This window comes from Temnothorax nylanderi, unplaced genomic scaffold, assembly GCF_030848795.1.
Source record: "Temnothorax nylanderi isolate EJ_2023f unplaced genomic scaffold, tnyl_v1.0 TNYL_tig0468_pilon, whole genome shotgun sequence".
Lineage (NCBI taxonomy): Eukaryota > Metazoa > Arthropoda > Insecta > Hymenoptera > Formicidae > Temnothorax > Temnothorax nylanderi.
The window spans coordinates 70240-81232 of record NW_027249530.1 but is presented as its reverse complement, the minus strand read 5'-3'; the positions used below and the strand labels follow the sequence as shown (position 1 = coordinate 81232).

Genomic DNA, 10993 nt, shown 5'->3' with positions numbered 1-10993 from the left:
CGCATTGTAATGACTTTAAGGTACAAAAATAACTTGGTCGCATAATTAAAAATAAAATAGCGATAATACTACATACAATTTTTTAATTATTACGTAATTCTTAGGTTCTGGAAGATACATTGCGGTGGTTGAATGAATGGGAATCGGCAGTGTCAGAAAAAGATATCACAGCAGAAGAATTTCTTACTGTCGAAACTTCACGAGGATTAAGAATATCTCTTCGATCGACAATGGACCTTTGCGCTTATCTGATTGACAAATTCGATTTCAAGTACCTGTTGACTGGAAAAGTTAATCAGGATAACTTAGAGGTAATGTATATTTTTCTTATTTAATGATATGTTTATTGTATTATCAATAAATTTTACATGTACTTACCTGTTCTACAATGAACAATACTTGCCTCTTTTAGAAATTTTTTGGCACTATACGCCAATGCGCGGGATGCAACGATCATCCAAATTGCCCAACATTTTTACAATTGTATAAATTGCTATCGGTGTATAGCGTGATTAAACCTCCAAAATACGGTAATTGCACGGTTTCGTCCGATACGAGACCGGCGACGTTGATCTCTATTAGTGAAATCAAAGCAATTTACGGCAATAAACGTGAGGGCAAAAGTGCGGAATATGTGCGAAAAATAAAGGAAAAACTCGACCTTGTATTGCAACATGACGATTGGGAGGCGGACGATGTCATTGATCCTCATTCCGAACATGATTATGCCCTTTCCCCTATCCTCGATTGTATTATCTACTTTGTAACAGGTTTTATATCTTAATTACGTCTCTGCAAAAATATGTTTTGTCTAAACAAAAACGTAGGTTTGTATTATACTAACAACAACGCTTGCTGTACTGCACTAACCATTGCATGGCTTGCTATCATTGATCTTTTAACTCGCTTTACATGTGTCGACGTAGAATTCATGTTCTTTTACTTTAGAGGCAGGGCCCGTATTCCGTTCCTACCTACCAACTGTCAGTTCGATAAGCGTCGTTGCGCAGGTTTTTCATATCGTGTAAAAGCTGCGCCGACACCGTTAAAGCGGAACAGAATACGGCCCAGTAGTGCGATTCTGTAACTCGTTATGCGTCGTTATGTGCTCATAACGACAGTTGCGCAGCTTTTTTTCCATATAGTATACCTGCGCAATGACAACATAACGATACCGACACTGTCGTTAAGAGTTACAGAATAGGGGTACAGGGCGTTTTTATTTAAATGATGGTCGAAAATTATTGCATTGTTTTTCCAGGTTACCTGTGCAAGCAAGTCCTTAAAAAATATAAATCCTGCTCGGCGTGTGAAGAAGCCGTGAGATTGAAGACCAGCTGCGGATCCTCGGAGTCGCAACTGGTTCAAATAAAATCACGCGGTGGTCTGATTCACGCAAATCTCCATTTCTTTAATCTGATCCGTCATATTGAAGCGTCGTTTGCAAAATATTGCTCTCGTGCTGACGTCTTCGATGTAACTCTCGATGAAGTACTTGAATCTTACACCTTCACGTTTCCCTGTAAAGAACATGCATCTGAAATCCTGTCCTATGCAATAGTTTACTATATACGACTAAGAATGAGGCAAAACGCTCACCAGGAAAATTTAAAACTGAAAAAAAAATTTGTTGTTAAGAAAAAATTGTCCAAATTGACTAATGAATAAGGTGCTTACGTAAGCGAAACGTTAAGCACCTTATTCATTAGTCAATTATATGACAGTCATATATTGCTACGCAATATTACGTGCTTTGACCCTAACTCAATAATATCATCGTTTCTTACCTTGCGATACTTTCTTGCATGCAGCCAAACACTGTCCATTTCAACTTCGGAATACCTGTAAAAAATAAAATAAAATGGCAAAAATTGAAGGATTGATTTATATTTTCTCTCGTATCTACTTGATTTTAAAAACTAAAATATCTGCAAGAATTTTAAAAAAATAAAATAAAAGGAGATAAAATGAAAGAGTTGATTTTTATTCGTTATACTTACCTTGAATTGACAACCTGGAATACCCACAAAAATAAAAGAAAAAGGATAAAAATAAACTTATAAAAAGATATTTTTATTTGTTCTTAATTTTCAGAATAAAAACTCGTATTTATTTTATATATACATATTTCATTAATTTATAGTCTTAAATTATATTTAAAGCATTATTATTTATCACATTGCTTTGTGAAAAGATAAAAAAAAAAAACTTAAGGGCACGGAGATTCGAACCCGTAATGTCGAGACTACGAAGTAGACACAAAACCACTCCGCCAAATTTCATATGACAGATATCCCCCCCGGCCTCCGGCGTCCCTCGCCACCGCGCGAACATCGATCGCAACGACTCTAGTGGCTATTAGATGACATAAAAACAACTTCACTAAGCGACCTACCCCCACCACTGAAGTTTCCAGACCTGTATGTAAGACCGTGGGTATGAGTAACTCATCTGCTATTGCCGCCACGTTCACGCGCCCCCTTCCTGCGTGCGCCTCCATGTTAGCCCCCTCGTCTTCGCTCGCTCGTCTTGCCTCCATGATAGCCGCGTCGTCTTCGCACAGTGCTGCCAGTACTGCGAGTGAATAGCGAAACGCAGCCGTCGTAGCCCTCGCGCGGTACTCCACCCGCGACGAGACTCCTTCTTCATCGAAGCCGTCGTAGCACTCGCGCGGTACACCACCCGCGACGAAACGCTTTCTTCGTCGTAGCACTCGCGCGGTACACCACCCGCGACAAGACGCCTACTCCTCGTCGACGTGACGACGCACTCGTTGTCTCGGCTCAAATCCTGGCACGAGCCCCCAAATTTGTAAGATCAACACGCGACGTCTTTTAAAATTCAAAGCCGAACCACGACTGACTCGAATTTTGCCACACGCTTTTGTTATCCGTTGCCCTCGCGACGCGCTCTTTTTATTAATCGCACGCTCGCGATAGTTGGATAAATCGATTAAAGGGGCGAACGCAAATCTCGGGGATCTTGCTTCCTACATTAATATTGATTTATTAAAATTAGCTATTTAATTATGTATAAGATAGCGGAATTAGACTATGTTAATATTTTTTACACAAGAGAAAGGATTTTCTTTGACAAACACATTAACGAGACAGCTCGTTGCTGACAGTAAGATAATAATTACTTAATATAAAAATGTGTGATAAATACAGAATGTTTAAAGGGACTTACCAGTTTGTGATTCGCATAGATGTAGATATTTATACGTATCTGTACATATATGAATATCGGTGTACATGTAACATATCTGTAAAGTTTTGTATAATTAATTAAAACAATTAAGAATTTTTAATTGACTATATACTGGCAATGATTATAATCGTGGCAACGATTATAATCGTCGTGACGAATCGTCACCGTGTTTCGACCAAGGATTCCTGGTCATTTAAATTGATGTAATTAATTAAATTTATTTAAAAATAAATGAAACTGGTTATCATACATCGACTTTTTATTTATTATATATTCGATGTGTCTTATAAATTAGATTTATAAATTAAATCAGCAAGATAAAAATTTATAATAAACTAAATTATTGTGATTTTTAGTTAGAAAATTGTGACTTTTTATTTTAAACAATAAATCTCTTATTGCAAGTATGCAAAACATTAATTATATAGTAATGTATTTATTTAAAAAGTTATCTAATCGTAATTAAGAGTCACGCGTGTGGTTCAGAGTAAATTCGGCAGAAAGAGATAAGTATGCATTAACTCTACTTTAATGTGCTATAAAGACTTTTATACATGAAGTTATCTAACACATATAGTAGCCTTACGTGTGCACCAGTACAGAGTAGCGCGAATGACTGAATTCGCTGTAATAAATATGGTTTAAGAAATTAAAATAAATTATTTCAATTAAGATATTAAACTAAAATAAAATGAAAGGGATAGAAGTCGCCTAATATATTTTTCTTACTATAGAAGATTAAACATAAACATAATTTTATGAGATAAAGATAAGAGATTATAATAAAGAGCAATTATATTAAGTAGAAAATTATATCTTTATTGGTCCCAAATAACAGTTCACAAGCAAAGTCTTCGACATTAGATTTCTGTATTGGCATATATTCGATGTACCGATTTTTTCTCAGAGAAAGTAAATCGACAGAAAGCAATACCCTGGCGAATGAGAAGTTTCATAAACGTTTGTTTGACGTTTACGTGAGCGTTTGCGGAAGTTCGTTGAGAGTTTAGAAACGGTAGAGAGTTCGTAGAGCGGATATTGCAACGCTGCAGTGTTTGAAAGGCGTTTGTATATAGCGTTTTTTAGAATTTGCACAGCGTTTACATGAGCGTTTGTGGAAGTTCGTTGAAAGTTTAGAAACGGTCAGTAGAGAATTCGTAGAGCAGAAATTGCAACGCTGCAGCGTTTGAAAGGCGTTTGTGAGCGTTTTTGAGAGTTTGCACAGCGTTTACATGACGTATGACGTTTGCTGAGAGTTCTTTAAAACATTTAGAGATCCTCTGTTAAGCGTTTAATAAGTCGAAAGCGTTTGCTTTCATCATTGAAAACTGCGTGCAGCCTCTATTGAGCGTTTAACGGGCGTTTACTCTTGTCGTTAGAAGAAACGGCGTAAAGAGCGTTAAATGTTAAAATCTGCTTTTCGGCTCGCAGGGGGTCTGCTTTATATACGCGGCTGGATGTATTTTAAATGCGAGAAAGATGCGCCGCCTAGCGGCATTGTTAGAAGAACGTTTGCTGAACGGAGGGAAAACGCTTGTGTTACGGAGTCGGGAAAAGCGTTTCTTGGGCGTCTCCAAGCCGTTTGCGTTAACGCCTTACAAAACGTTCACTGCGCCTCTACAATTCGCCACATCGGAAGAGCGTTTGCTGAACGGAGTGAAAACGCTTGTCTTACGGCGTTGGGAAAAGCGTTTGCTAAATGTTTTGTTGAGGATATTTCTCATCTCTTATTTTATGTTTCCGCCAAAGGATTCGTTGGCGCGATGAGACTTTCTGTTTTAACGATTGCAAGCACTGCATGTATACTTATGCGCCACCTATTCTCTCTCGCGAGCGCCTCCCCTTTTTTACCTTCTGCGCGCGTAGCGTAGCATAGCCGCACTTCGCCGTTCACCGCATACCGAAGCAATTGTCGGTTCTTTAGCGCGTGTATAATCTTCTCTTACATTAAACTCCTTTATTCACAAAAGCACTGTGCAACTCGTTATTTGACAACCTCAACAGGTTATGGGCCCAGGTCACATCCGCACGTGAACCTGAAGGAAATATCTCGTATATTTCGGTAGTGAACTGTTGCTTTTCGAAATCGAAATGGCTGACTCGATCGACTTGAGAAGCTTCGCAAAGTTCGACGGAACAAATTTCCAAGCCTGGAAATTCCAAATGAGGGCGATGTTCATTGCAAAAGGATTGACGGACATTGTCACGGGCGAGAAGAAACGTCCTGAGGAGGGACAAGCAGCGCAGAGAGACGACTGGGATAAAGGTAACGCGAAGGCCATGGTAATCATGTCGTCAACAATAGAGACATCACAGCTTGAATATCTATTGACGTGTGAGACAGCAGCTGAAATGTGGAATAAACTGAGTGCCGTGCATGAGCAGAAAAGTGACTCGAATAAACTCTTTTTAATGACATGGTTTCACGAATACAAGATGGCGCCAAATGATAGCGTTGTGCAACACGTAGCAAAAATAGAAAACATGGCGCGCCAATTATGCAATCTCGGTGAACGTATCTCGAATGTTACAATTATGGCGAAGATACTGGGAAGCCTGCCCGCCAAATACAGCGCATTAATTACTGCATGGGACAGCGTGGATAGCGAACAGCAAACGCTAGATAGACTTAGACAGCGTCTCATCAAGGAAGAAGGAAGGCTCGGCTCGGTCGAAGAAGCGTGTGGCGCCCTTGCCGCCATGAGTGTAAAATCAAACAAAATGCAACCGAAGATAACGGAGAAAAGAGAACAACAACGCCATAAGGACAAAAAGGACGTCGAATGTTTTTACTGCCATAAAAAAGGACACTACATGAGAGATTGTCGAAAGAAAAAGAAGGAAACAGAAGAACGAGGAAATAAAGATAAAGAAAAACAGAAGAACAGCGACGCAAATAACGAAGCAGCTTTTTCAGCAGAGGTTATGGAAAAGGAAATCTTAAATTCTACAATGGAAGACATGTGGATCCTCGACAGCGGTGCATCTAAGCACATGACATTCCGCTCTGACTGGATGTCTGATTTACGAACGCATGAAGATGAATATGTCTCCCTAGGCGATGGAACAACGTGCAGAGTGTCAGGTCATGGCATAGTACATATGAAAAGGCTCGTAAATGGTCAATGGCTTGATGGCAAACTGGAAGACGTGTTATACGTGCCAGATTTAAAGAAGAACCTCTTCTCAGTTGGAGTTTGCATGAAAAAGGACTACAAAGTGATCTTCAAAGATAACACAGTGGAACTGTTTCTGGACGACACATTAAAAGCGTACGGTATGAGACAAAATAATAATCTCTTTTACATGTTCTTTAAGGGACGATCGAGAAATAATGCGAATGTGGTGACCACATCTAACGTAAAACGATGGCACGAAAGGCTTGGTCACGTAAATTACAAGTATATTCGTCAAATGCACAAAGATGGTTTGATCAACGACTCAATGCCGAATGATGTCAAGGAAACGGACGATTTATTCTGCGAGGGATGCCAATACGGTAAACTACACCGACTTCCATTTAAGTCAAATGCACATGAGAAACCGAAACCTGGCGAGCTAATCCATAGCGACGTGTGTGGAAAAATATCTCAAGAGTCGGTGGGAGGATCAGATTACTACGTAAGTTTCAAGGATGACAGTACTGCTTATCGTATCGTGTACTTCATTAAACACAAGGCCGACGTTTTGGATAAACTTAAAGATTATGTAAACCTTGTTGAGAACAAGTTTCAGAGGCATGTGATGACACTACGAGTGGACAATGGCAAGGAATATTGTAACGAGCAGACGATGAGATACTTGCGTTCAAAAGGAATCAATCTCGAAACAACGGCTCCGTACACCCCCCAGCAGAACGGGCGAGCCGAAAGAGATAACAGATCACTGGTTGAAAGTGCACGAGCTATGTTGCATGCGAAAAACCTACCGGTGAAGCTATGGGCAGAAGCAGTAAATACAGCCTGTTACATTTTGAATCGCACACCGACATCGAGCAACAAAGGGATAACGTCATATGAAGCATGGACTAACAAGAAGACATCTCTTGATCACATCAGAATATTTGGATCAGAAGCATTCACCCATGTTCCAAAACAACTGAGGAGGAAGTGGGACAAGAAGGCGGAGAAATTAATCTTAGTCGGATATCAAGGTGATTCACGCAACTATAGATTATACAATCCACATACTGGAAAAATTATAGTATCGAGGGATGTTGTGATCCATGAGACGGAACATCGAAAGCAAGATGACCTGGATGATGAAAACGAGGCTACATTAAATTTGACCCCTGATAAAGAGATCAATGGAGATAATCGTAGAGAACGTGAGAATAATGAACCCAGTGAAGACGATGAATCTCAATAAGTGCAACAACCTGATCAAGATAGGATCAAAAGTTTGAGAGACAGAGGGACCATCAAACTTCCGAATCGTTATCAAGCAAACATAACTGAGTTTAACGAACCATCATCATATGAAGAAGCCACGTCACTCGAAGATGCTGACAACTGGAAGGAAGCAATAGAAGAAGAGCTTAAAGCTCACGAACTAAATGGCACGTGGACTTTTGAAATTCTGCCTAAAGGGAAAAGGACCATTGGATCGAGAAGGGTCTTTAAGAAAAAGTACGACTCGCATGAAGACACTCATCGATACAAGGCCCGCTTGTGTGCAAAAGGATTTATCTAAAGGCAAGGCATCGACTACCAAGAAGTATACGCACCTGTAGCTCGATACGATTCGATACGTGCTCTGCTGGCACGTGCTGCACAAGAAGATATGAAGATCGGACAATTTGACGTGAAGACGGCCTTCCTCAACGGAGAATTGACAGAGGAAATCTATATGGACATACCGGACGGAGTAACATGCTTAGATAAAAATAAGGTCTGTAGATTGCTGAAATCAATATATGGTCTAAAGCAGGCCTCGCGATCATGGAATAGTAAGTTCAAGTCATCTCTTAAACGATTTAATTTCATGCCAAGTAAAGCAGATGCGTGCATTTATATAGGAAATTTTGAGAACAGTAAAGTTTACCTAATAATTTACGTAGATGACGGTATCGTTCTATCGACATCACAAAAAGCGATAGATGCAGTTATGGATGAACTTGAATCGAGTTTTAGAATAACTAGAGGCGATGCGAAAAATTACGTTGGAATAGAAATAGTTCGTGACTTAGAGAGAAAATCTATTTTTATTCATCAGACCACATATGTTCAAAACATTCTTCGGAAATTTAATATGATAGATTGTAAAGTTAAGAGCATTCCTGCAGATTTGGGTACCTGTTTAACTTCAGTCGATGAATATGAAGCGGATATTGAGAATATACCGTATCGGCAAGCAATAGGTGCTTTAATCCCAGATAGCAAAATGTGTTCGTTCTGAATACATATTGTACTCACGTTTATTAAAAACATGATGGCAAGAATAGACACAGATGCGGGCTCATATGTTTCTCAGAATGCAGACATGTTATGAAATCTATAAAAGTTTACAAAATAGTGAAATAATGAACACATAAATGTTCAATCAAATACTGCATATTGTGTGCATATAAAGCTCAAGAAATGACAACAATTTTAAATATTTCATACTTAATAAAATTATTTAAAAACATGTAAATAAATAAGTAAGACGTATCCAACAATTTATCAAAAATTGCTTCGCAGATCACCTCTGCACTATGTGATACCAGAGGTATCACTTAAGCTGATCTGCAGCAAAGAACATTGTAATTAGGCTTCTCACAAGCTCGCCTCTTATACTAGCGCGTGATGATTTTGGATTACGAGAAAGTGACGCGTGGTATAGCCGCGTCGCGGCAGCGTGCGGTACTAGCGCTCGTGGTAATTGTTGTAAAATTATTTCCACCAGGGTCAGCATGTGATTATCATGAGTTGGCTAAGTAACGTCAATATCTGAGCTCATATATTTCCTCATATACATGTTAACTTGTACTCATGATGTGTATCATCACAATATGATCACAAGACATACATCACATTTCGATCAATATCAGAAGATCATGACGTGATGAAATCTGATCATCAGGCATTGCTATCTGGGAATGTTTCTATCAACTGTCACGCGATCAGATATAACATACATTGTAAATTATCTGAGTAGGTTTGTAACATGTTATGATAGGCAACACTGGAACGCCGTGAAAAATGTATTTCGTTATTTGAAAGGAACAACCAATATGGGAATTCTATATGATGGTATGTGTGAGGATAAGTACATGCATGGTTTTTCAGACTCGGACTACGCTGGCGATTTAGATACTAGACGTTCTACCACAGGATACATTTTTCTTTTGGCTAATGGAGCAATAAGCTGGGGCTCGCTCAGACAGAAAACAGTATCGCTTAGTACGACCGAGGCTGAATACATCGCTGCATGTGAAGCGACAAAAGAAGCGTTGTGGTTGCGACAACTATTAAGTGAGAGCGATTGTCGATATGATAAACCAATCACTATAAGAGTAGACAATCAGAGCGCTATCAAGCTCATTAGAAATCCAGAATTTCACAAGAAGACTAAACATATCGACATTCGCTTCCATTTCGTGCGTGAGAAGTATATAAACAAAGACATTGATGTAGAGTATGTTTGTAGTCGAGAACAACTAGCCGACATTCTAACAAAGGCATTAAGCCGAGATATATTTCAGAACATAAGAGAGAAGATCGGCATAGTTGCATATAAAATATAGAGGCATTCGAAAGGTGGGAGTGTTGAGGATATTTCTCATCTCTTATTTTATGTTCCCGCCAAAGGATTCGTTAGCGCGATGAGACTTTCTGTTTTAACGATTGCAAGCACTGCATGTATACTTATGCGCCACCTATTCTCTCTCGCGAGCGCCCCCCCCTTTTTTACCTTCTGCGCGCGTAGCGTAGCATAGCCGCACTTCGCTGTTCACCGCATACCGAAGCAATTGTCGGTTCTTTAGCGCGTGTATAATCTTCTCTTACATTAAACTCCTTTATTCACAAAAGCACTGTGCAACTCGTTATTTGACAACCTCAACATGTTTGAAAAGTCTGACAGCAAACTCTCTGCACGAATGCGTTTCAGCGTTTACTGAGCGTTCTCTGAAAAGCATAGCCTCACCATTCCAGAACTTTCATGAAACATTATATACAGCGTTTTATAAGCGTTCTGGAAGCGTTCAAAACCCAACGGCGTTGTGTAAGCGTTCTTATAAAGTTTGAAAACGTCCAACCTCTAAAAAACCCTCATTGAACGGTTGTCAACGCTTTATAAAGCTTCTTATTTTCGCCAGGGTACCTATAAGAAAGGGAGAGAGAAATGGAGAGAAAGAAGAAAACGTTATTTTGCTTTCTATTAATATCATTATATTTATAACATTAGCAACTATCTGTTTCTGCTGACAAGACATATTGCAACTCTTATTTGCTTTTCCACTTTTTTTCGTGCCATTACTTTTTATATTACATCTTTAATCTTTCGATCGGATTTAATATTTAATTTCATATATTTTCTGACCGATCCAATTTCCACTTGGACCATAATTGCAAACTAGGTATTTCGTATTCCAGCCGTATGAGTTATAGTTTATTAGTCCGCAGCCTATTGTTGTTGTGTCAGCCCAGACCACTTGGGTATAGTGGCCTGTATTCGGATCAAATCTATAAATAAATTATTTTACAGACACATTGAAAAATATGTTATAAATGCGTTTTTAGAGGTATTTTATGATCATTACTAGTGTATATACAATAATATTATTTACGCGCAATTTTTT

The 10993-nt window shown here is 39.0% G+C and overlaps 1 protein-coding gene across 1 annotated transcript in view; it reads right to left on the bottom strand.

The window, feature by feature from the left end:
- Window positions 1–10563: 10563 nt before the first annotated feature.
- The window catches only part of LOC139783092 (venom allergen 3-like), a 54219-nt gene continuing 53789 nt past the window's right edge, over window positions 10564–10993 (bottom strand). The window contains exon 5 of the mRNA XM_071722218.1: window positions 10564–10877. Coding sequence (XP_071578319.1) covers window positions 10706–10877 — 172 coding nt within the window. The 3' untranslated portion in view covers window positions 10564–10705. The remainder of the gene's footprint in view (window positions 10878–10993) is intronic.